This window comes from Sciurus carolinensis, chromosome 8 (assembly GCF_902686445.1).
Source record: "Sciurus carolinensis chromosome 8, mSciCar1.2, whole genome shotgun sequence".
Classification (NCBI taxonomy): Eukaryota; Metazoa; Chordata; class Mammalia; order Rodentia; family Sciuridae; genus Sciurus; species Sciurus carolinensis.
In genome coordinates, this window is record NC_062220.1 from 145,243,653 (window position 1) to 145,271,386 (window position 27,734).

At 36.5% G+C, this 27,734-nt stretch overlaps 1 protein-coding gene across 1 annotated transcript in view; it reads left to right on the forward strand.

Moving 5' to 3' along the window:
• Atxn2 (ataxin 2) overlaps positions 1 to 27,734 on the forward strand; it is a 115,448-nt gene that overhangs the window by 43,385 nt on the left and 44,329 nt on the right. The window contains 7 exon segments of the mRNA XM_047561421.1: positions 13,922 to 14,046; positions 17,261 to 17,352; positions 17,822 to 18,019; positions 19,233 to 19,236; positions 19,467 to 19,644; positions 21,614 to 21,823; positions 24,338 to 24,520. Coding sequence (XP_047417377.1) covers positions 13,922 to 14,046; positions 17,261 to 17,352; positions 17,822 to 18,019; positions 19,233 to 19,236; positions 19,467 to 19,644; positions 21,614 to 21,823; positions 24,338 to 24,520 — 990 coding nt within the window.

The window sequence follows — 27,734 nt, forward strand, 5'->3', positions numbered from 1 at the left end:
CAACTATAATGCACCAATAAAGAGTGTGGAAAAATAAAAATGAAAATAGTAATATGACATTGTAGCTTCCTAAAAGAAGAGGGAAATGTATTTCCTATCTGTGTCTTAAAATTCTGGGACAATACTGTCAAAATCTCAAGGTCAGTAATACTTGTATGCGTATTCTGTGTGTTAGACTCTGTCAAGCATTTTATATGTATTTCTTAATTTAATCTTCACAGCTTATTTCTGAAGTGGCTGTGATTATCTTGCTATATTGTAGATGAGGAAACAGACATATTAGGTCAGATTTAAGTGGCTGCATGGGAGGGAGCAGGACAACTAGCGACCCACTGCAAGCACGGAAAGCAAGGCAGTGGGCCAAAGTGACCAATCAATGCGGACAGATAAACCCCACTGACCCTTATGTCCACCTATCATTCGGCAGGATCTATAGGCCTATTCTGGCCTATAAAGACCCTGGACAGCCAGGGCCACGTGCATTCTCAGGCTCTCCACCCTGACCTTTATTCTGGAGAGCTGGGAATTTCACATTAGAGCCAAAATCCAGTAAAGCTTGGTTCAATCGCTTTTCTCCCATTCCTGTTTGGCCACCTACCCTCAAGCTTACAATATTTAATAATTTGGCCAAGTGAGGATACAAATCCTTCTCTCTCTCTCTCTCTCTTCTTTGGCAAGGGTGGGGTACTGGGGATTGAACTCAGGGGCACTCAGTCACTGAGTTGCTTAGCACCTTGCTTTGCTGAGGCTGGCTTTGAACCAGGCCGGCCTTGATCCTCCTGCCTCAGTCTCTGAGCTGCTGGCATTACAGGTGTGCGCCACAGTGGTGGGTGCCAAATCCTTCTCTTTAACTCCAACTGATGTCCTTAACATTATACTACAGTGACAAGAATGACATGGTCTGATTTGTTTTACTGAGCTGTTTTCTAATTAATCTGTGCTAACATTAAAGAATTGCCCTACAAATAAAGCCAGAGTTTAAAAGATAAATAAATAAAACTCAAGCAACAGTCTTAAGAGACAGGTTTTTGTATTATTCAAGATTATTTTCCTTGGCCAGGTGTGATGACACATGCCTTGTAATCCTAGTGACTTTGATGTGTGAGGAGTGTCAAGTTGCCAGCCTCAGGAACTGGTGAGACCCTGTCTCCAAGGGATGGGGGGAAGGGCTGGGAATGTAGCTCAGTGGTAAAGCATCCTGGGTTCAATCCTCAGTAACACCCCCCCCCCCCGAAAAAAAAAATCCTGCAGGGGTTCTTTTCTTTTTCTCTTTCTTTAGAGTCTTTGGTTTTATTGTTGGGGAAGCCTTTTCAAGTAAGTAAGGTCTATGTGGCTTTTAAATTTAAAAAAAAATTTTTTGTAGTTGTAGATGGACAGAGTCCTTTTATTTATTTTTTTGAGGTGCTTAGGATTGAACCAGTGCCTCATTCCTGGTAGGCAAGTGCTCTACCACTGAGCTACAGTTCCAGCCCCAACTTTTAAATTTTTTACGCTAACTTCATTAATTCAAGAAATTAAGAAAGTTATACTCGTGAATCTATACAGATGGAAAGGATTAGAAATAATTTTTATCTTCCTATAATACTATGAAGTTTCCTTTGATCTCTTGCATGTTATTTATGTATCAGATTGATATGTGGACAAAATGAAAGTATCAGCCGGGCATGGTGGTGCATGTCTGTAATCCCAGTGGCTTGGGAGGCTGAGGCAAGAGTATCACAAGTTCAAAGCCAGCTTCAGCAACAGTAGTGAGGCCCTCAGCAATTTAGGGAGACCCTGTCTCTAAGTGAAATGCATAAAGGACTGGGGATGTGGGTCAATGGTTAAATACCCCTCTGGGTTCAAAATCCTGGTACAAAAAAGAAAGTAGCTTATCAAACTGTAGGTTACTCTGACACACATATAATAAGAAGGTCCCATAAGATTATCATTGGAAAATTAGTTTGTGTTTTACCCTTTTAAATTCTGGTGCAGGCAGATTTTGGATACTCTGATTTTCTTCTCTGCATTTTGTCATCTGTTTTGTAGGATAATTGACTGCCTTTGTCTCTCTATCTTCTTATCTTGAAATTGGCCTGTGTCTTGCTTGCTGTTTATATTTTCTAGCGTTTCCATCCTTTTTTCCTGCTCTTCCTGTCATTCTTCCCCAACCCCATTACTTTTTGCTGAGGATTAAACCAAGGGCTTCACACATAGGAATAAGCATGACCTCTACCACTGAACTACACTCCCAGCCCTCTTGTGCTTTTTGTTTATGCTGTTTTTGATTTAATTATGCCAACTCCGCTTTAGTTCTGTTGCTTTTCTTCTTCTTCCTACTGCTTCATTTCCTTGTTATTGTTCTCAGCCTAGATAATTAGCACATCAGCTTATCAATAATAAAGTTTTGTTGTAACACAGCTATGTCCATCTGATGACTACTTTCATACCATGGGGATAGAGTTGAGTAGTTGAAAAACACTGTAGGACTTGTAAAACCAAACTATTTTACCTTCTGTCCTTTTACAGAAAACTTTGCCAATCCTTGGCCTAGATCCTTTTTCCTACTGCATTGGGGCTATTAGGCTGATGTAAAATACATGCTAGACGATTTGGTGAACATGCTTTTTGCCTGAACTCATGGTTCTAAAATCATGTTTTGACTCTAATACTATAATCTCATTGGATCATTGGATTCCCTATTTATGACTATCCTAATTGGATTTAGTCCAAAACCACATTTTTTTTTTTTTTTTTTAAGGTTCTAGGGATTGAACCCAGAGCCTCACCCATGGTAGGACAACTCTTTACTACTGAGCCAAGTACTATAATCACCACTTCTTCATTATTCCTTGATTTTGTCCTTTTTTTGCCTCCATCTTTTAGAACGTCCTGTTACTAGACTCTTGAACTCTTCTGTTTGCTTACTACTTCCCTTCAGACTAGACACCTATTCAAGTCTCTCTCATTCTACATGCTAAGGCTCCCAGGAACCTCCAAGTGCCAGGTCCTTTGGACTCCTTTTCATTCTTCACTGCTGTGCTTGATACTGTTGATTGCAGCTTCCTCTGAAACTGCTTTTTTGTATTTCTAGTGGTCATTGATCATTCCTTTCCTGCCTCATTCCTGCATTTCCTTCATATTGCCCTTGAATATTTTGTGTTCCTAGTGTTTTCAGTCTTTGCCCATATGATACTTATGTGTGCTTTCATGATTTTATGCCATGTGGAAGCTCCCTTCCTAGCATCTATGATTGCCCATATGCCAGGTGTGTTATAATTTTGTTTCTGTATCCCCCATTATACTTTTCTTGTGTTGAATACCTTATTTATTTATTTTGTCACTGGGGCACTCAACCACTGAGCCCATCCCCAGCCCTATTTTGTATTTTATTTAGAGAGTGAGTCTCACTGAGTTGCTTAGCACTTCACTGTTGCTGAGGCTGGCTTTGAACCCGCCATCCTCCTGCCTCAGCCTTCTGAGCTGCTGGTATTACAGGTGTGAGCCATGGTGCTCGGCAACCATGTTATTTTTTAATTCTTATGGTCTAGAATAGTATTTTGGCATGTAATATGGGCTCAGTATAAATGTCCTTTGAATAAATTAAATTTAGGGTCCTAACTTTTTTTTTTTTTTTCCTTCTCCTTAAATCTCCCCTCTTTAGTGGTGCTGCGGGTACAACTCCGCCTCAGTCATGCCAGGAAAGTGCTCGTACCACTGAACCTCTCCCCAGCCCTCTTAACATGTTTTTAAAGAAGCCCTATTTGATGTAAGGACTGAGAGGCTTTAAGCACTCCTTGTAAATATAGCCATCTAACAACTACTTATGAACTTTAAAGGATGTTCATTGCTGTGCTTTTGCCATGGACAGTACAAAAGAATATTATTTTGGTGTTGGGTACAGTGATGCCTGCCTGTAATCCAGTGACATGCTCCAGCGGAGACAGGAGCATGCCAAGTTCAAGATCCACCTCAGCACTTAGAAAGAACTTAAACATTTTATCAAAACCCTGTCTCAAAATTAAAAATAAAAGGGTGTAGCGTAGTAGTCAAGTGCCCCTGGGTTCAGTCCCCAGTAACACTCCCCCCCCCGCCACCTGCCCTGAAAAAAGAAGAATCTATTTTAGGTCCCCTTAAGAGAACCTTATGAGGCTATATAACTTTACCTTTGATAAACACACACACACACACACACTTTTAATTTCATAGCGTTCACAGTTCCCTGAGAGGAGTTTGTGCACTCCTTGTTAAAAAGCTGTGTTCTGGCATTTTCATAGTTGCAGACACCAAATTATGTGAAAGAATTCAAGAAAAATGGAATGTTGTACTTGGTGGCATTGAATTCCAAATGCATACAGAGATGTGAAGTGTTTGAGTGATTGTAGTAGTTGGAGAAATTTGAAGTATGAAGATATAATTAAAAGTGATAAATAAAATTCTACCAATTGTTTTATTCTTATGTCTTAATTTTTTTTTTTTTTTGGTACTGGGGATTGAACCCAAGGGTGCTTAGCCACTGAGCCACATCCCTAGCCTTTTTAAATTTTTTATTTTGAGATAGAGTCTCACTAAGTTGCTTAGGACCTTGCTAAGTTGCTGAGGCTGGCTTTGAATTTGTGACCCTCCTGCCTCGGCTGAATGCTGGAATCAGGCCTGCACCACTGTGCCCAGCTGTTTGTTGTGGTTGACTTTCAACTTGATAGGGCAAGTAACAGAGGGATCTCTTCTGAAGTGTATAGCATTAGAAATGCCATGTCAGTAATCTAAGGAAGAGGCAAATCGCAGAGCAGGTTATAGCCTAGGAAGTCTTGGATTCTGAAGAATCCAAACATGTTCCACATTCACTGATGGCTGGTGCCTCTTCTAGAATGGGCAGGCCACAGTGCTGCTACTGAGTAGGCACATTCTTGTAGCTACAATAATCTTCCTTTTGACTCTTAGAAGCATGTACGTTGAACTTCAAACCTTTCAAAGTGAGATCCCAGCTATGTGTGGTGACACAGGTCTGTAATCCCAACTACTTGGGAGGTTGAGGCAGGAGGATCACAGAAGTTTGAGGTCAACTTAGACAACCTAATTGAGACCCTGTCTTAGAAAAATAAAAAAGGGTGGGTCAGTGGTAGAGCACTTGCCAACATGTAGGAGGCCTTGGTTCAATCCCCAACTGTTTTAAAAAAAGAGAGAAAATTGTTGAGTGTCTTTCTGCCATCCATTGCTCACTGAACTATTTTCTACTGAGATCCAAAGTCATCCATGCACATCTGCTTTATCAGATTCCTTCTCTCTAATACCCAAAAGAACTTCATTATTGTTATACGTTGGGGTTAGTTCTCATTGTATTTTTTTGTAGTTTCAAAGTAACATTTTATGAACCACTTGGAGATTTAAAAGAAAAAAAAAAAACAACCAAAACTTCATTTGAAGGAAATGATAAAGTATGATTGGTGGTCATTGTATTATGATACTTAGATACATAAAATACCTATTATTGGTTGAGTCTTGAGAGAGGCCTGGGCTTAGCTAGTAGGGTTATTCTTTTGACCTGTGATAGTGCAGTTGCAATAGTGATTTACATATTTCTCATTCATGCTTTCTCTTCGGGTATTGAAAAATAATAAATGTAAGAATTCTTTTAGCTTAAGTTAGTGGAAAAAGTTGTTTTCTTTCTTTTTCCTTACTCTGTAAACTTTCTCTTACATCTTATTTTTCTTCCTTTCCATCCCATCTGCTAGCTTGTATCTAGACAGGGCTGTGATCTCCTAATTAACTTACCTTCCAAATTCCTTATTTCTAATCAACCTTTGTCATCGGCATAAAGACTTCTTTAAACATCACTTTAGTATATCACCCCATTTTTGGCTCAGAATCTTCAGTGACCGTTATTCCTTATATAGGCATACAGTACTTTGGCATTCAGGGTCCTCACCAGTGGAACTTTTTATTTTTTAAACCTTAGCTCTCATTATTCCCCAATATTAATCCACTTTTTACCCAAGTTGACATCTTCTGCATGTTGGACATTGCTAATGCCAACTTTGAGCCAGAATATTAGAAACATTTTAAGATCCAGCTCAAATCCTCTTTCCTTATTAGTCTTTTCTGTCCTTCCTGTTGATCATCGTCTGTTTTTACTGTTATACCACTGGCTATTAAATTTTATATTTTTTGTCATAGAATAGTTCTCCTCCAATAAAAACCTATGCTGAATCAAAGTTAGTTCAAGGCAGCATCATATACTGAATGAATACTCAGCTTTACAAAATAGTGTAGTTTGTCTCCAAATGTATTATAACTTTTCTGGAGCTTGGAAATCATGTTTATAGAAGTAAAGTTGTGTTATCTCCTCCCCACCCCCTGCCCATGGTGTCTAGTGCCTTATAGGTAGTAGATTCTACATATATATTTATTTCTTCTATTGAATTTTTTAAAATTACTTTAACCAAGTGAAGGTAAACTGGCTATTATTTTTGTCTTACATAGACATATTTTTCTATAGATAACATTAACATTTGTAATCACCATTCAATTGTAGGGAACTCAGGAAAGCAGTTCTTCCCAGCCAAATCTAAAAATGACTGTCCTATAACATAACATATCCAGGCATATTTTTTTTGACAGATGATTGTTTCTAGGGATTTTAATACTCCTTTGGAGGAAAAAAATCCTGTTAACTTTGAAAGTAAGCTCACATGATTCTTACATAAATGGGAAAAATGACAAATACGGGTTAAATGTGCTGTATGAAAGCTTGCACATGAGCTTTGAAGGCCTTTTAAGAATTTGTTCTAGTGTGTTACGTGTGTGAGTGACTCACACACATTTAAAATATAACTGGGGACTTGATGTGTCTATTGTGAACAACAGTGTGAAACTAACTTTGCTGTGGTTCAGTTTAAAACCATTGGATTAAAAAATAACATACCAGGGCCTGGGTTGTGGCTTATTGGTAGAGCACTTGCCTAGCAAGTTTGAGGCAATGGGTTCTATCCTCAGCCCCACATACATAAAAACAAACATACAAACAAATAAATAAAAGGATATATAATAGAAAACCTTTATGATTTTTTTAAAAAAGTACCTTAGAGATTTATTTTTTCCCTGTGAATTAAGCTGAAAATAACCCTTTTCCTACTTTTGAGTCAGAAAATCCTTTGCTATGCTAAGTGTCTTGAGAGTCAAAGTGATGATTAGTTTGTTCTCTGTTTAGAAAACAACATCCTGATGTATTAAGATAAATTATTTTCTTAGGACTGGTGATGTAATTCAGTGGTAGAAAGCTTGCCTAGCATGCCCAAAGACCAGGGTTTGATAACCTCCCCCCTGTTCTCCAGTACTGCAAAATAAAGAGGAAATTATTTTATAAATTACTTAAAATTTTGTTTAAAACTTAATGGTTTGACTGGTTGACTTTTTGTTCTTAATTATCTCATATAGCCCGTCTTATTCTCTGTGATGTTGTGTGGTGCCACTTGACTTATTTACCATTTTGTTCTTTATGGTAATGTCTCTGTCTATTGGGAAGTGAGAATTTTGCTACTAAGGGTTTTATTCTATTTACACAACTGACTTTTTTTTTTTTAAGAGCATTATAGTTATACATAGTAGGTTGATTTTTGACAAAGTCAGACATACCAGGAATTTGATTTCAATCCCCATTTTTCCCTCTCTCCCTTTACAAATGACTTCTAGGTGTTCAATCAGAATTTACCCTCTGTGAAAAGAACAGATTACAAGCAGGGAAGGCTCTTTTGCCTGTTTGTTGAGGTGTATACTGTGGAGCCTGGCTTCCTGACCCTGCCCTATCATGTTTAAAGTCAGGATGAATTATGATTTGTATTGATACTTTAGCTCTTCCTGATTGATTCAAGTTTTCTTGAACCAAAAACTATGAGACTGATTTTTATGAATCTAACCTCAAGACTTGAATTTTATGGTCTTATAATTGTCATCTTTATAGTGGTATCAACCACTTCCTGACATTTAAGTAGTAAATAGTTTTGCTTGATAGGCCCAGAATTATAATCGGTGAGAAGAAAAGTCATGGTCATTTCAAAATGGACCGTATTTGCTCCTGCCTGCTTTTTTTTTTATTGTAAACAAATGGGATACATGTTGTTCTTCTCTGTTTGTACATGGCATAAAGGCATACCATTTGTGTAATCATAAATTTACATAAGATGATGTTGTTTGATTCATTCTGTTAATTTTTTCCCTTGCTCCTGCATTTTTTAATAGGCAAGTGCTGTTGCCTAGTATATTTCGTAGTGTAGCTTTCTAACATTGATACTTAAAATAAGAATATATATCTTCGAATGTGTTCAAGTTTCCTGTAGTGTTGTGTGTAGAATCTTGATGCCTTCAGATACTAGTTTGCAAATAGTGCTACCAAATTTTTCAGACTGCTCATTTGGAACAAAACCCTATTCCTATGGCAACATAGCCCCAAGTTCTGTTACTGTAGTCTCTCTCATCTCCAGTCCACAGTAGCAACCTGTTTGCATGACTTTGTCATCACTTGTGACTGCTTCTCTTCAGAGACATTTCTTTTCTTGTCTCTCACATACTGTGCCCCTTCTCTGCCTCCCATAACTTTTTTTTTTGGGTACCAGGACTCAGGGGCACTTGACCACTGAGCCACATCCTCAGCCCTATTTTGTATTTTATTTAGAGACAGGGTCTCACTGAGTTGCTTGGCACCTCACTTTTGCTGAGGCTGACTTTGAACTTGTCAGCCTCCTGAGCTGCTGGGATTATAGGCATATGCCACCGTGTCTGGCCCTTCATGTTTAAAATGGAAAAATGGGATCACTTGTTAGACCTTCCCTTGACCTTTTCTTTTTTCTTGGGGGCAGAGTGGTATAAGGGATTGGGGTTGAACCAAGGGAAACATTACCACTGAGCCATGTCCACAGCCATTTATTTTTCATTTTGAAATATTCTCACTGAGTCCCTGAGGCTGGCCTCAAACTTGTGATCCTCAAGTCTCAGCCTTCTGAGTCTCTGGAATTAAAGGCATATTCCATCATGCCTGACTGTTTCATTTTTAAAACTCCTCTCTGACAACTACTGTAGCCAGCCTGCTGAATGTGACTGGAGGAAGTCCCAGTAGGATGCTGGATATTTGAATGTGGGTGTCTAGCTCTTCTTGGAGCGTCCAGAGAGATCGGCAGACACTGTTTTTTACCTGTTTTCTGCAACTTTATGACCACCTCTCTAGTCCCTTATTCTGTCTTCTTTGTTTACTTTTCATAGCAGACTGCTTGTTAGAAGCACATAGACATCCTTAACCTGGATGCATGGGTTCTCAAAGAATTTGTGAAGACCATTTGGGGAATTGATGAATATGGAGTTAAAACAACAAAAAAACACTTTTATTTTTGCTAACCTTTGAGTGAAATTTAGCATTTCTTTCCTTTATAAATGTAGGCAACAAGCCAGTAGTAGTATTGGTGCCTGCAACTGAAAGCCTGGTAGAACTGTTTCCTGTCACTTGATGGTATAAACATCTCAAATTTTTATTTATGTTCATCACCTTTTAAAATTATAGTGGTCATTAGATCATCTCTTGTTAGTTTTTATTATTTAGTGCCTTGATAAAGAAGTATACATATTACTGTGCCATGAAATTTTAGATTTTACTAATTTTATTCATTATAATTGGTCTCATTTGACTTCCTATGTATCTTGAGCATTTAAATACATTCTGAATATGGTTCCATAGACCTTGCCAAAATGCCAAAGGAATCCATGGATTACAAAAAGGTTAAGAATCCCTAATGCAGAGACTCCCTGGACCCCAGCTCCCTGCAGTCAGTTCTCTTTTGTCATGGTACCTCTACTTTCACCTCTACTTGTGGTAATACTTTCACTTGTGCCCTTGGTTTCATTATTCCAATCCATCAGGTTCCCTATCCCCAACTTGTTTGTTATGCTGTTCTTTAATATTATCTGTATAATACAAAGTACAATTTATGTTTCTTACTGTGATAACATAATTAGAACAGATTATAATAAAAAAAAATTCCTCCTTTAACCTTTAAGTCCCTCTTCCCTGGGTAAGCCTGTGGACTTATGTACTGTGTAAACAATTTTTGCATACATTTGTCCCTGACTACCTGAGCTCTGTGGTCCTCCTGCCTCACTCTCAGGTAGCTGGAATTATAGGTGTGTGCCACTGCACTTGGCTTACGTACTTCTTTGTCCCTGTGGTGCTGGGATCAAACACAGACTCTTAAGCGTGCTAGGCAAGAGCTCCGTCTGATGATATGTGGTGAGAAAAATGTTTCTAAAAAGTTGTTGAAAAAATGCCACAGTAGTAATAATTAATATAAAATTTAAATGTTTATTTATCTAGAAATTCAGTGTTTGAGAAAAAGCATATTTAATTGAGGTGAAATGGGTAGAGAAGGACTTTTGGTGAAGCTCTTTCTGGAATAACATTTGGGATTTCTAAAGTTAATGATTTATTGTTTAATCTAGTTCATGTCATTTTAAAGCTGTATATATGTAAATTTATATTTATTAAACACTTACTGACATTTTACTTATTTGACCACTGTTTGAGCCCTTTAAAATTTTCTGTGATAAGCTTGAATGAACTTGCAGCAGATTAATTATCTCAGCAGTACAAAAGGAAAGGTTTAAGACCAGCGTGCACTTTTTTCTGTGCATGGGGTGGGAGATACCCAGGAAAGTTGGCATAGAGGTTTAGGCATGTCTTTTTTACTACCACCAGATGGCGTCACTGGCCCAGAATGGTTAGATTCTGTCTATAATCAGAATGGAGGGGAGGGTGTTGAGATCCTGCTCACTGCTGTGGGGGTACCACTGGGGAGGAGGGTTGTGATCTGTACCTTTTCTCCATGCTAGTCTAGAGGCTTTGGAAATTGGATGTTTATAAGGCAGGGAGTAAAGCACAGGAAGAACTAATCTTTGTCTTCTGTCTCATTTGATAATTTTATTGTTTTTCCTTTTTTTTTTCTATACCTATAGTTCCTTCAGAAACAGGTAACATTTTTTCTAACATTCACTTTGTATTTTTGCATCTTGCTCTTATAATGCTTTTGTTTCTTGCCATAGAGAATAATGGAAATTTTAATATACTGTGGCTTATGGCATGGATATAGTCTGCATGCAAATACCCACAATTGTGATTTGAATATAGCCAATTGATTTTTCTGAACTTTGCAATAATCCTGGTTATAACATTGTGCTATTTGATATCATGGTTGTTGTTAAAACTCCAAAGGAAAAAAGGCTGTTAATAAATAAAATGTTTAGCATTGTATTTTATAATTGTAAAATAAATCAGAGTTTGCCCTAGTGGATATTGGCAACAGTGTATGATGGAATACTCAGGCCTTGCTTCCTTCTAGCTCATGATGTTGTGTTGGCCTTAAATAAAATACTTAACAACCAGAGTTTCTCTAGCATCTGCCACTGTCATCTCATTTTGTGCTGATGCTCCACTCTGGCCCATCTTTCCCTAAACTTTCCATTCATCTTAAAAAGGGACCTAATTTGGGGGAAATTTTAAAAATCAAGGAATATTCTTCTTTTCCCTTCCTCCATTTCTAAGTTACAGCATGGCAATAGTCAATTTCTTTGGTAAGATTGGTAATGTAAACAGAAAATTTTAAGATAAAAATGTAGACTTGAAAAAAAATAGGTCACTTAATAATGACCTTTTTTTTGGTACTACGGATTGAACCCAGGGTCCATGATAGCTTAACCTCATCCCCAGCGCTTTTTAGTATTTTTAATTTTGAAACAGGGTCTCACTAAGTTGCTTAGGGCCTCACTACATTGCCGAGGCTGGTTTCAAAGTCCTGATACTCCTGCCTCAGCCTCCCGAGCTGATCACAGGCTAGTATCACAGGTGTGTGCCACTACCTCGCCCAATGATGGCCTCTTGATACAACCTAAATTGTGGTAGCAGAGTGAAGCCTGGTTCAGTGAGGTTTAGACGTTTGTTCTTTTTCATATTGGCTCCTGTCTGAGGACTGAACCCAGGTGAAGTGCTCTACCACTAGCACTTTTTATTTTGAGATAAGGCCCCACCAAGTTGCACAGAAGTTGGGCCTTGAAGTTGCCATTCTCCTGTTCCTGTTGGATTTATAAGTGTTGCCTGCCACTGTGCCTGGCTAGGGATCCTGTTTTGATGTTGTTTAGAATCCTACCGTAGAAGTATAAACTATTTTTGTTTTGTGCGTTTGGATCTTTTCATTTGAAAACAGCTTTGCTCTGCTCAGTCCAGTCTTTTCTAAATACTCTCCTCCCTCTTTTCCTCTCCCACCCCATACACAGCAATGAGAAAAAGTATTTTAGTTCCATAAAAGTCTCTAGCTGCTTTGAACTTTAATTTCTGGAATAAAAAGTATTATCTTTTTATGCTGTTTATATCTAAATAAATGTTTATCCACTTAAATGTAAACTTTCCAAAAAACTACTGTGATTAAAACATATACATTAATAGTCCTGTAGCTTCTTACAGAAGTTACATGACTGGTTTTAAATTTTCCTGTAGTCTAGTATTGTTTGTAGTCTTGTGAAAATTAAAGGAATTTCAGGATACTAATGTAAGGTTATTAGTTGATGTTTTCTTGGAATACTTAATATTTTTGAAAATACACATGAGTAAATTAATTTTTACAAGGAATTCGTATAACTTTAAGATGATGTAGATAGGACTTGATGAATCAGGCCTAGTGTCAAATAAGATAAGGTTTTTCAAGCCATGCCATCGCTGGCTTCCAGCTGAAGATGGGGTGTTGGGAAAATAGCATTTCCAAAGTGCATTTGTTTTCCAGTGAATGTTCCATCCCGGCTTGCTCATCTCACCTTTGGGATGAAAGGACGTTTGAGTTAGCTAATCTAGCTGCTTGAGTTTGCTTGCTTAAATTTTTTATTTGGGCATCATCTTGATCATGAGTGAGAGAAAGACTATTACAGAAGAATTACCAAATCAAAAATCCTTCTGAAATTGTCTCTGTAGAAGAATTGTGTGCCTTAGGATGTTGAAGTATCCCCTCCTCTTTGGGGCAACTTGTAGTAAGGTTGAGGGCACAGTGACTGTGAGCCTATTCTCTCCAGCAGAGCCACATCAGAATTATTACTCCTAGTTGGTGGTAGGTCCCACCACCAATACTATATATCTAAGTATTTAAATGTAAGCATATGTCTGCAAAGCATTTCCTACTGCTATTTAGCTTTTTAACTGGGGCCCATTCCCAACTGAAGAAAACTAACTTTGCCAGAATGCAGTATGTTCAGCTGAATGTATGGATGATTTTGAGGAATACTATTCTCACAAGGCAGTATTCCTCAGAAACACTGCTACAGTAGGAGAGGACACAAGTGAGAATACTTTAGTAGGAAGTCCAGGTAGGCATGCTACCTGAATCTTCTGAAAACAGGTAACATATAGAATCTGAGCTTTATAACAAAGTGGTATCAGGGAAAGTGAGTTCTAGGAAAGGATGAGCTACTAGAATAGTTCAATTTACTGTTGGCAAGATTATGTGTAGATACTGACCCCTGCATATATATACGGATTTAGAACGTTAACAAAGAATGTACATGTATTTGACTGCAAGTATATGAAGGTGTATTAATTAGCAGATCCATTAAGCAAAAGAGATCTTATTTTAAATAGATGGTAGGAATTTTCTTTGTCACTTGAATTATCTTTAATATAATTTAATGAATTATGTGGGTATATTAAAATGTTTCTTGTTTTAAAATTGAGACAAATACCTTTATTAATAGTCATCTATGATATTTACTGAATTGTTTGAAAGCATACTGTTTTAATGAATGTTATTTATCAGAAATTCACTTTCATAGGTTTTTTAAAAGCATACATCTTTGTTGATAATTGATGTACATTAGTGTAGCCTGTTGTCCGGTCGCATGATCTTTCAACCAAAACCATCCTTTTCAGACGCTTTTACCGACTCTGCTATCAGTGCTAAAGTGAATGGTGAACACAAGGAGAAGGACCTGGAGCCCTGGGATGCAGGTGAACTCTCAACCAGTGAGGAACTGGAGGCTTTGGAAAATGACGTGGTAAGTCATTTCTTTGATTGGTTATCAGACTGGTCAGTGTGGTATACATTCATTCATCCTGTCACTTGGTTTTAATTTACATATGTTTTTGTTGTAAAAAATATATTTGGTTTGTAATCCCAGTGGCTCCGTGGACTGAGACAGGAGGATCGAGAGTTCAAAGCTAGCCTTAGCAATGGCAAGACACTAAGCAACTTGGTGAGGCACCCTGTCTCTAAATAAAATACAAAATAGGGCTGGGATGTGGCTTAGTGGTTGAGGGCCCCTGAGTTCAATCCCCAGTGTCAAAAAAAAAGAAAGAAAGAAAAAAAAAAAAAAAACACAAATGGAGCAGGAGTTATTTTGTAAATAGAGACTTTGTTCCAAGGAATAAATAAAGAATATGAAAAAATACTTATTGTTGTTGCTACTGCTACTACTACTACTACTACTACTACTACTACTACTTTTGGTTGCTGGGCATTGAACCCAGGGACTCATCCATACTAGGCAAGTGCTTTACCACTGAGCAATATCCCCACCTTGTTTATTTTACTTGTGAGGACTCAGCAGGGTGTAATCTGTTCTTTGCTCATTTACTATTTCCTTATAATTAAAAGATAATAAACAACTTACAGATTTAAAGAGGAAACCTGAGAAATGCCAGTGTGTTTTGATTTGAACACCCTGCAGAATAAGGCAACCTAAGGAGAATGGCATCTTCAATGTCTGTTGTCATTACCTAGAGATGAGGTGGAAGCTGAGCATTTTAAGAAGCTTCTTGTCTGAGAAAGAGAAAGGGTACTCATTTTTTAAGATAAATAATTAGGTTACATTATAATTAAAGTATTAAGAAAAATGTTTGCTCTTAAATTAGGATCATTCTCTGACCTTGCACTGTGGTATACTACTACAATCCTGGCTACTTGAGAAGCTGAGGCAGGAAGATTGCTGAATCAAGCCCAACCTGGACAACTTAGTGAGACCCTGTCTCAATATAAAAAAAAATATAAAGGGACTGAACTATAGCTCAGTGGTAGAGCACCCCTGGATCCAATCCCCAGTGCCACCACTGCAGACATACACAGCACATACGCGTATGTATGTGTGCGCGCGCGCACACACACACACACACACACACACACACACACACCCATCCAGATCATCCTCCACAAAAAACCTATTTCTAAGATGCCTCTCTTCACAAGTTATTTTTGCTTTTCTCCAATATGCCATCTACAAATCAAATGCTTAATAGACTTATTTTTAGGATAAAAAGAACATAGAGATAGTGTTGCTATAAGGGCTGGGATTGTGGCTCAGTGGTCAAGTGCCCCTGAGTTTAATCCCAATTACCCCCTCCCCCCAAAAAAGTGTTGCCATAAATGAATGTGTGGGTTGCAAAATTTGGTTTGAAGAGTCTTCCACTGAGAACAGAAAATCCGTATTTAATGTTTTAAGACATAATAACTTAAGGTGGGGGACATGCCAAGGAGCTGCATCCTCAGCCCTTTTTATTTATTTATTTTGAAATAGAGTCTCATAAGTTGCTGAAGCTAAACTTGGCAACCCTTTTGCCTCAGCCTCTCAAGTCTCTGGGATTATAGGTGTATGCCACCATGCCCAGCTTAGTTTTCAAACTTTGAAGGTTCATCTATAACTCAGTATAATCAATAGCTCTCAAGTGGGCACCACTTGACATGTGGGAGTATGTGATGTGGATAATACATGCAAATGATTATATATGTGGTTTTTTTTTTTTTGTTTTTTTTTTTTTTAAATAAGTGTCCATCAGAATGGCAGGGTATGTGACTCAGTGATAGACTGACTATCCTGTGAGACCCTGGGTTCAATCCCCAGCACCAAAACCAAAAACAGTATCCATCCATCAGTAGAACAAATTAAATAGATTTATGGCACTGCCACTCAATATAAATGTTACATATATACTAAAAAATGGTGTTCTGATCTTGGGATTAAAAGATGAAGCAAGTTGCAGAACAATTAGATCCTATTTGAATTTTAAAGAAGAGTTGATCATAGTCTTATTTATGTATATAGAAGTCTGGAATTATACCTTTAAAATAGTTGATGGTAGTTATCTATGCACCCTGGGATTGGATGACACTTAACTTTGTACTGAATGTCTTCTGCGTGGCATGGATTTTTTATATAGAGCATTTATTACTTAAATAATTATAAAGTCTCCATAGGAAATTGTGATTTCTGGTACATACATTAGGCCAAAGGAATTACTTTGGTAGTATAGTTACTTTGTAGTTTTATCCGAATTAACACAGGAGGGTCCCATGGTTGATGGGGGAACTTTAAGGCTTCAGTGTTGGAATTGCTGTCAGCATTTCTTGATTAAAGCTGGGTCTCTCCTTTTGACCAATCTAGCTTTAAAAGAAGAGTTTGAAGCATTAGAGATAAGTGATCAACTAGACATTAGTGTTTACCAGTGAATATTCTTATAACATTTGCCCCAGTTGGTTGATTCTTACAGTTTTAAGAATGCAACCTAACTTCTGAGAATGGCAGTTCCTACAGTTCCCTTATAGAATTAAAGAGTAATCTACACAGAGGTTGTGAATTATGGCGTCTAGACCCAGAATTGCTGTTGTTGAGGTTGAACATCTGCTAATGGCAAAATCTGGTTCTTAAACCTAGATCTTGTGATTTTTATTTGCTTATAGACTCATGTGGTCCTTCCTTTGAGCATCTGCAGATAGAAGGGGAGCATGGCTGGAGTCTAGTACTATGGTCCCACCTTGAAGTATTGATGAAGTGGGGAAAACTTTGTCATCTTCCTTCTTTTCCCAAACAAGGGAAATATTTTTGTCTGTCAAAACACTTCTTCCCCTTCATATACTGATGATCAGTGATCTCAAGAAAGTTTTGGGTAAATCAAGGTGTCTCTGTCCAAAAGAAAGGTGGCTATTGAGAGTGTAAGGGAAGGACAGAACCCTTATCAGTAGGCTCTGATTTTATTATATAACTAATATATTCTAAACTTTTCTAATACCTTCTCAGATGATTCTGTAGTTATTTACCTATTTGAGGGACTGATGTGGAAGAAAAAAGCTTTTCCTTAAAATATTTTGAGAGGAAAGTTTTGCTTATTTTTTAATTTATTAAATTTAACTAGTATAGTCTTACTTTAAATATTGGTTATAACTGAATTAAAGATGATAAATACTTTGTCACTTTGAAAATGAGCTTCATTTTCTTCTAGTCTAATGGATGGGATCCCAATGATATGTTTCGATATAATGAAGAAAATTATGGAGTAGTGTCTACATATGATAGCAGTTTATCTTCATATACGTAAGTTTAAAGAATTTGCTTTTATTTCAGTACATTTGTCTTTGATGTTCATAAAACCTGTGGAATAAATGTTGAATTATAAGTTAAAAAATTATGTGAAAGAATTATTCTGTTACTATTTAGAACTATAAATTTCTTTTAAAACAGGCAATAAATATGTAGTTTCTCTCCCAATACCTAATTATTTTTATGTTCAAAATGTTTGTTTTTATTTTGCTTTTAAGTTGTAAAAAAAAGACATTGCAAGGGTCAAGATTGTGATGAATAGTTTAACCAGTTCTTGAACTACTGAATGTTCTTCCATGTAAAAGGTAACAGGAAAAAAATTCAGATTCTGATTTAAAAATTAATAAGCACCATACTTTTACAGTTTTCTAGTATTCCAAATTAAACTTTCTTAATCGTTGATTATGACAGATATATGAACTATTACTTTAATCACTTAGCTTTTCTTTTTCTTATGTTTTAGGGTGCCCTTGGAAAGGGACAACTCAGAAGAATTTTTAAAACGGGAAGCAAGGGCAAACCAGTTAGCAGAAGAAATTGAATCAAGTGCTCAGTACAAAGCTCGGGTGGCCCTGGAAAATGATGATAGAAGTGAGGAAGAAAAATATACAGCAGTTCAGAGAAATTCCAGTGAACGTGAGGGGCACAGCATAAACACTAGGTATTTAAAGGAAATCATGATGCAGTATTTTGGATACACAACTCAAGGTCTGTGTGAGAAGGTGTATTATTATTATATTTCCTCTTTTTTTTTTTTTAAACAAAGCTTAGGTAGAGAATGCAAGTGGAATTGGTGTAAGATTTTGTTAGAGAAAAGTTATGGTATTCTTGGAAAATGTATTTGAGAGTCAGCTCTGTGGAGCCAAAGTGTTAAGTATAGGATGAGGAGCAAACCATGGTCTTAGAGAGCTTGCTAAAGAGTAATTATCAGAGGAGGAATATGTATATAGTAACAATATGATTCACTAGATTAAAGGTGTATTCAGAGTACTAGGAACATCCAGGGTGAGGAGGAGCTAGAATTGACACTGTTCTAAGAAAGCCTCACTGAGGAGACTTTTTGTGATAGGATAATAGTCTGTTTGCCACTCAGAGGAGTAAGGGAAAAATAATTTTCTCACCTGGTGAAAAGACTTACACCAAAGCACAGCCCTGTGAGACAACCCGCCATGCTCAGGAAAGGGCTAGTTGTTTCCTGTGTCTGGAACCCATGGTCCATGTTTTGATTATAGTGGTGGCGGGTGGCGATAGGAACTGAGATAGTAGAAGGACTTTGTATACCTGCGAAAGAGTACCTTAAAAGCAGGTACTAGGGTGAATAAACCCCAGGGAGTGCTGCTGTGAGAACTTTGTAAACAACTAGACCAAGGTTTGTGGTACAAAGCTTAGAAAAATCAAGGGGGATTTGTTTGAGATTTATTTGATTAACTAATTGGATTGATGGTTGTACTGACAACAGAGATAGGAAAGATGAAGCAAGTTTGAGGGGAGCAACAATTCCATTCTTGCAGTTTGTTGCATTTGACGGACTTGTTGGTCTTTTATTTATTCATAAATGTGTGTTGAGGACCACCCACTACATACCTGATAGAGCAGGGTGTATATCCTATCACCAAGGCACTCATAGCTTAGGTGGCATGAATTGACAAGTTCATCGGGATGTATGGAGTCTGGGACTGGGACTGTGGATTTGAGATTGATCAGCGTTGCTGATAGTGAAGCCACCAAAAAAAAAAAAAAGAAAAAAAAGAAAAAAAGAACAAGCAGAGGTGGAGTAGATCTCAGAGAAAGTAAAGTCGAAAAGCCAGGGGACCCCTGTCCCCCTGCCTCCCTGAAAGCTTTAAAAAGACTAATGGACCATGAGTCAGCCACAGAGAGGTCAGGTAGGGTGAAAATGACCATGTCTGTTAAACTTTGTGCCTGGAGGAGAATGAGTGAAGGGTGAGGCTAGAAGCTAGAACTTGGGGTAAGATGGAAGAACTAGGAATTGAAGCAGTTTGGTTTAGTGTTGAACATTTTTGTAACAAGTATTCCCTTTACTTTTAGACATGTTTCATTGGCTTGGTACCTTTCAGGATAAAATGATTTAGAGGATCTCTCATTTTCAGGGAAAATAATATATTCCTCCTGGACAAAGAAATAGAGAAGTCATATCCTGGGGAAGTGGGAGACAGAATTCACCGCGTATGGGCCAGCCTGGATCAGGCTCCATGCCATCAAGATCCACTTCTCACACTTCAGATTTCAACCCGAATTCTGGTTCAGACCAAAGAGTAGTTAATGGAGGCAAGTATTTTGGCCAGATTTATCAATGTCATTGACCAAATATATAGTTTTTATGAAAACTTAAGAGTTTATATAATTGATAGGAATGTGCATACCATTAATGATTTTTGTGGAGTATTTTTCACTTGGGAATTACTTAAAACTTGCTTTTGTGAATATCAGATTTGTGAAACATTGGCATATACGGTATTCAGTATCACAAAACACTCATTACTAAGATAAGGTGCTAAGTTTGTTTCCGACATTCACTTGGCTAAAAAAATTCCACATATAAAGAAATTGGAAACTTTGGGTAGGTTCTGAAATTTTAAAAACACTGGATAAGAAAATTATGTAGACACAGTTTATATGGAAAATCCTATTATATATGCAGTGCATTTAGTGGTTAATACAGATTCATTTTCATCAGCTGTTTATATATTTATCCGCTTGCTTCAAGAAAGGTGTTGTAATTTGTAATATAAGACATGGCTAAGAGTCATGTGAAGAAATTAATGAGAAAAATATAGTAAAAATAAAAGGACATGTTAAAGTCTTAAATAAAGAAACTTGATTCTTTAGTAGGAAGATATTTTTTACTGGTCCTCTAAATCTAGGTTGAAATAGCTCATAGGTTATAGGTGGTTTATAGAATTCTGAGATACTGGGGCTGAAGTTGTGACTCAGTGGCAGAGGGCTTGCCTAGCATGCATGAGGCACTGGGTTCAATTCTCAGCACCATATATAAATAAGAAATAAAGGTTCATCAACAACTAAAGAAAAAATTTAAAAAAATTCTGAGATACTAAACAGAACTACAAATGGTATGGAAATATGATAATTAGTAACAGCAATAGTATGTTACTAAGGGAATAGAGTGAACATTCAATTTTAGGCATTTAAATTTATAAAATTAGATCAAAATTGATAACATAAGTTTCCAATTTCATTTTTTTATTAAGTCTTTTTTCCAGAATCCTCTCCAATGAACACTCTTGAGTATTTTCTTTACTTAGTGATGGGGATGAAAATTTCTTTGCTCACTGAGTAAAGATTTTTAGTTGTTCATAAACAGAATTTTTAAAGTAAAAAGCTTGGAGGGGTCTGGGAAATGTATGATACTCAAGTGTGTGGAGCCCTCTGGAGAGGAGACCTGGAACTGTTCTAAGATTTAAGGTAAGTGATCTGTAATGGTAAATGTCATTTGTATTTTGACCTGTACATATCTATCAGGATCAATTTATTTGATGATGACTGCTTTGTAGTTGCATTGTTTATTAAGCAGTCTCTTAGATTAATATTTTAATTGCATAACTTACTTATTTAGAAGGTTCCCCCTTTTCTAGTTTAATGAGATTTAGAGATTTATTTTGAAGGAGCAATGATGGTTAACCTTTGTTGTTCCAATGAATCTGCAAAATAGAATTAATATTTTTCTACTTAAATTGTTTCTAATGAGACTTCAAACTGAAATTTAGATTGAAATATAAACAATGAAAATCATAGATGATTGTAAGAAACCAGCTCTTTAAATTGAGTATAATAGCTGCTGTTTATTTTTATTGTTTCTGAGCTAAAACTAATGTAGTAAATAATCTTATTCCTGATTAGGAATTATTGTGTTTTGTTGTTTGAAGTTATCTACTCTATGTTATATTCATTTTAAAAATTGTTTAGTGAGAAACAGTTATAGAAGCAGGATTTCTAGACAAAGTCTTAACTGTCTTCTTCAATAGTATGTGTAGATCCTGATTAACCCTTTGGGAACGTGTATTCATTTAAACAGACTTAATTTTAAGGAGGTTAAAGTAAAATGTGAATTTATGTCAGTTAAGTTATGCTAAAATTTATCACAATCAAATGACTGTCCTCAAAGGGTTAAAATGTACAAGAAATCATTTTTGTCATTTTACTTTTTTTTCTGTTTACTTTTTTCCCTCATTTTTTTCTTTAGTTTTTATACTTTCCTTCATATCATTTGTTCTGTCAGGTGTTCCCTGGCCATCGCCTTGCCCATCTCCTTCCTCTCGCCCACCTTCTCGCTACCAGTCAGGTCCCAACTCTCTTCCACCTCGGGCAGCCACCCCTACACGGCCGCCCTCCAGGCCCCCCTCGCGGCCATCCAGACCCCCGTCTCACCCCTCTGCTCATGGTTCTCCAGCTCCTGTCTCTACTATGCCTAAACGCATGTCTTCAGAAGGTACAATACCACAATTTGTTCATGTTTTTGTTTGTCTTTGTTTAACTCCTATGTGAGTTTATAATTACAAATAGTCTCCTCTTCATTATTTAATAACCTATAATTTCCGTGTTTTAACTTTAGTTTATTAAAACTATTTCTATTAACCTATTGTTCATTAGAAATTTGATAAATGCTGTGTGAAGCTATGAACTGTTCTGCATTGTAAGAAGGGGGTGTAATCTGCTTGGTAATGATGCTTCTGCATAGCCCCAGAAAGATCTGCCCAGAGCCTCTTCCTCCTAATTGATACTGGATGTGGTGATTAATAGTGAACAGTGAATTTTCTCTATCCAGCCTTGGACTTAAGTATAGATCCTGTCACTTTATACTAGCTCCTTGGCCAAAATGCTAACAAACCTTATTGGCCATAGGCAGGAATGGTGTTTTAGTGATTCTTTTTTAGCACAACATTCCATGTAGCTGCCTTTGTCTGTGGACCCTCTGATTATAATACAGAATACATTTTAGAGCCCCTGAAGAATTCTAAATTTATCTGAGTAATTTTTAAAGTTAGCTTTGCAAATATTAGCTCTGTGAAAGGCTATTTAAGTGAGAAAAGGCCTTGATAGTAATGAAATTATTGATAAACACAGGTATGAATTTGAATCTTTAGGTATTATTTTTTTGTCCTTGTCAAAAACAAGAAGAAAATCCTATAATTCTCATTCAGTATTTGATGCTAAATCCACTATTGTTACATATCAAATACTTGTGTGTGTTGTAGAAGGGTTAGCATTCTGATTTAAATGTAGTGCATAAATTACAAGTTCTGCTTTTCATTGTTAATATCCTTTTGATATTAGTTCAGATTAGTGTTAAGATTTTAATCAGATTTGTTCATTAAAATCACAGTTGATATTGCTATGTTGGGAATAATAAACTTTTCTATATAATCTGCTTCTCTGGAGAAATTGTGGTGGCTGTTTTTAAATACATTGTCACCCGAACAGGGAGGTCATTTGACCTTGACCAAAGCAGCTAACATTCAACAGTAAGTTTCACAAATTTTCAAGGTGACTTGCTTTCTCAGAAAGCATCTTTAGTGGCCACTAAGTGCAAAGTTAAGTTCTATTGAAGTATTTATTGCAGTCTATAGTTTGAACACTTGAAGTATTAGGTAAAGTATTCTCATTAATGAGTTGGTTATTACATTAAGATGTAAGGACTGGGACTGGGATTGTGACTTAGTGGTAGAGTGCTTGCCTGGCATGTGTGAGGCACTGGGTTTGATTCTCAGTACCATATATAAATAAATAAATTCAATAAATTCAAAAAAAATTAAAAAAAAATGTAAGGACTGTTTATGGGCTAAGTTTTCATATGAAAATATACTTTCTACATTTTTCAGGGATGCTATATGTCTCCAGTTGAAAGTTATATAACATTAGCATTCTTTTAAAGATCATGTTCATGATTAGATTCCTCTTGGGGACACACATTAATTTGATATTTTAGAGTTTGACAGCTGGGTTTAGTTAAGAGGCTTTGACTTTGACCCTGAGAATTTGTTTTGTGAATGTTCTCATTGTCAGACTTGTGTTGAGAGCAGCTCTGCCCATTAGTTTTCACTTGATGGTTTTGGTCTAATGTATAGTAGACAGCTTTAGAAGACAAATTACTAATGGGGTGGTAGAGCCAGTGATGTAGAATTTTGATAATTCATATAGTACAAATTTCTTCCCCAAGTGTCACCTATTCTGGACATTCAAGTCAAGCTTTAAAAGTAGAATTTTCAGCTCACAGCCTGCTAACTACTTATGGGTAAGGATTGTTAAAGCCGTTAGTTGTAAAGTTGATAATCATGGCAGAAGAGCTAGATAAACTAACGTTTTGGAGAAATATAAGAAGGGTATGTACACATATTTCAGTAATACAGGGGGATATGGTGATGGCTAGTCTTCAAAAATTTTTTTCTAGGAACTGGACACACAGTAGAGTGTGTGTTTGACGTGTGCGGCCTTGAGTTTGATATCCAGCACCACCAAAAAATAAATAAATTTTAATATATATATATTTTTTAGTTTTGGAAGTAATATGTAAAAATTATTTCATCATTTAGCTGTACCTTCAATTAACATTTTATTAATAGTTCTTTCTTTTTATATGCCTACAGATAATGATTTAGAGTAAACAGATTGCTAAAATTCTCTTACAAGTTATGACATCTTATTGTTTGATTTCTTACCACCAAATTCATCTCTCCCTCTCTTAAAAAATAAAGGGAAGTGACATTTTTATAAACTCTGGCATTTCACAAAATAATTCTGTAGTAGTATGACCAAAAATAAGTATGGTAAGGGTCCTCCCCTACTCCCAACCTTTCGTTATTTTTAATCAAGGAAGAACTATTGAGTGAGTGAGAGAATGTGTGAGGGTTTTTTTTGTTTTTTTTTTTTTTTTTTTTTAAAGCAGAAATAGTACTGATGGACATTGTATATAACATTTATGTCATGTTCACTGTTCCTTTCTTAGGGCCTCCAAGGATGTCCCCAAAGGCCCAGCGACACCCTCGAAATCACCGAGTTTCTGCTGGGAGGGGCTCTATATCTAGTGGCCTAGAATTTGTATCCCACAATCCACCAAGTGAAGCAACTACTCCTCCAGTGGCAAGGACCAGTCCTGCAGGGGGAACGTGGTCATCAGTGGTCAGTGGTGGTAGGTATCACTTGGCTTAGGACATTGACAGTGTTCGTTTTGTAATTATGTAAGATGTCAAAAGGCTGGAAGTAAAGCTGTGTTTGAGGGAAGTGTGTGTGCTCGTGCGCTCATGCTTGCTTTGATATATACGTAAATGGATATTTTACAAATAATGAACTAGCCAGGATTTGGGAAAACTACATTTTGTTATTCTGGAATCATTAACATAATATAGTTGAATAAGTTGTGCAAGCATCCAAATTGCAGTTTTCTTAAAGAGTAAAATCATTGTTATCTAGTATGTTTTGTGGGTTTGTGATATAATTCTTATGAGGTTCATAAATATTAACACAGTTGGTAGCTAGCAAGTGTTACCCTACTATAAGGGAAATACAGTTCATAACACTATTTTGAAGGGAATTGTATTTCCCATATTTTTAGCATATTTGTTGATTTATTCCACACACTTATTTTGGGCTTACAGTACAGTGTGTTTCTGTAGCATTTGTACGTGGCAGTAATGCCCAACATTATTTCCCTTATTAGGAATGTCAAATGCAAATGAGGGACCCAGCTTTTATCAGTGATAATCCTGAGGAATAAGCTGATAACAGCCATAAAAGTGTAAAAAAATTAAACTTTGCTTATTAGGCTGAAACTGCTTTGACTACCTTGTCAGTCAATCCTTAATGTTTTGCTCCCATAACCACTGAAGAGTTAGAGCATGGAATGATGGTTTTTCTTGTTTGTTCTTGATCTGTCTTAACAATAAATAATCTTGAAACTTAAAACACCCAGCACTATTAAATACACAGTTTAAACAGATCAATTTCAAGCAATGAAATGGAAGATGCTATCAAAAGCCTACCACCCAAGAAAAACCCAGAACCAGACTGATTCTCAGCCGAGTTCTACAAGACCTTTAAAGAAGAATTAACATCAATAGTCCTCAAATTATTCTTTGAAATAGAAAAGGAGGGAGCCCTTTCAAACTCATTCTATAGGACTGGTATCACCCTTATAGCAAAACCAGACAAAGACACATTGAGGAAAGAAAACTTCAGATAATATCCCTGATTTACATAGGTGCAAAAATTCTCAAAATTCTGGCAAATTGCATACAAAAACATATTAAAAATATAGTATACCACGATCAAGTGGGATTCATCCCTCAAATGCAAGGTACATAATACGTCACATCAGTAGACTTAAAGACAGGAATCTTGATTATCTCAATAGATGCAGAAAAAACATTTGAGAAAATACAGCACCTCTTCGTGTTCAAAACACTAGAAAAACTAGGAATAGTAGGAACATACCTCAACATTATAAAAGCTATCTATGCTAAGCCCGTGGCCAACATCATTCTAAATGGAGAAAAACTGAAAGCATTCCTTCTAAAAACTGGAACAAGTCAGAGATGCCCTCTTTCACCACTTCTATTCAACATTGTCCTTGAAGTACTAGTCAGAGCAATCAGACAGTTTTAAGAAATTAAAGGGATACAAATAGGAGAAGAAGAACTCACATAGTCACTATTTGCTGACATGATATTCTATATTTAGAAGATCCAAAAAATTCCACCAGAAAACTCCTAGAATTAATAAATGAATTTGGTAAGATAGCAGGATATAAAGTCAATACCCATAAAGCAAATTCACTTCTATACATAAGCAATGAATTCACTGCAAGAGAAATGAGGAAATCTACCCCATTCACAATAGCCTCAACAAAAAGTAAAATACTTGGGAATCAATCTAACAAAAGAGGTGAAAGTCATTTACAGTGAAAACTACAGAACACTAAAGAAAGAAGTCGAAGACCTTAGAAGATGGAAAGATCTCTCACACTCTTGAATAGGTAGAATTAATATTGTCGAAATGGCCAAGTGTTACACAAATTCAATGTAAATCCTATTAAATTCCCAATGACATTCTTCATAGAAATAGAAAAAACAATCATGATATTCATTTGGAAAAATAAGAGATCCAGAATAGCCAAGGCAATCCTTAGTAAGAAGAGTGAAGCAGGAAGCATCATACTACCAGACCTTAAACTATAATACAGAGCAATAGTAACAGAAATGGCTTGGTATTAGCACCAAAATAGACATGTAGACCAATGGGTCAAAATAGAAGACACAGAGACAAACCCACTTAAATACAGTTATCTCATACTAGACAAAGGCGTCAAAATTATACATTGGAGGAAAGATAACCTATTCAACAAATGTACTGAGAAAACTGGAAATCCGTATGTAACAATGAAATTGAACCTCTGTCTCACCCTGTACAATAATGAACTCAAAGTGGATCAAAGACTTAGACACTAGAACAGAGACCCTACACCTGGTAGAAGAAAGAATAGGCCCAAATCTTATTCATCTTGGTCTAAGAATTGACTTCCTTAACAAGACTGCTAAAACACAATATGTAAAATTAAGAATCAATAAATGGGATGAATTTAAACTAAAAAGCTGCTTCTTGGCAAAGGAAAAATCAATAATGTGAAGAGAGAGCCTACAGAATGAGAAAAAAATCTTTACACACGCATGTCAGAACCCTAATCTCCAGTATATATAAAGAACTCAAAAGCCTGACACCAAAAAAAAAAAAAAAAAAAAGAAAGAAATAACCTAATCAATAAATTATCTTAAGGAACTGAACAAGCACTTCACAGAAGATATACAAGTGATCGACAGATGCATGAAAATATGTTCAGCATCTCTAGTAATTAGAGAAATGCAAATCAAAACTACACTAAGATTTCATCTCACTCCAGCCAGAATGGCAAATACCAAGAATATAAGCAATAAAAAGTATTGGGGAGGATGTGGGGGAAAACACATACATTGTTGGTAGAACTGCAGATTGGTACAACCACTTTGGAAAGCAGTATGGAGATACCTAAGAAAACATGGAATGTAACCACCATTTGACTCAGCTATCCCACTCCTTGGTTTATACCCAAAGGACTTAAATCAGCATACTACAGTGATGCAGCCACATCAATGGTTATAGCAGCTCAATTCACAATAACTAAATTATGGAATCAACCTAGGTGTCCTTCAACAGATGAATGGATAAATAAAATGTGGTACATTTTTACTGTGGAATATTTCTCAGCCTTAAAGAAGAATGAAATTATGTCATTTGCAGGTAAATGGATGAAACTAGAGAATATCATGCTAAGTGAAATAAGCCAGTCCCAAAATTTTAAAGTTTTGGGAATG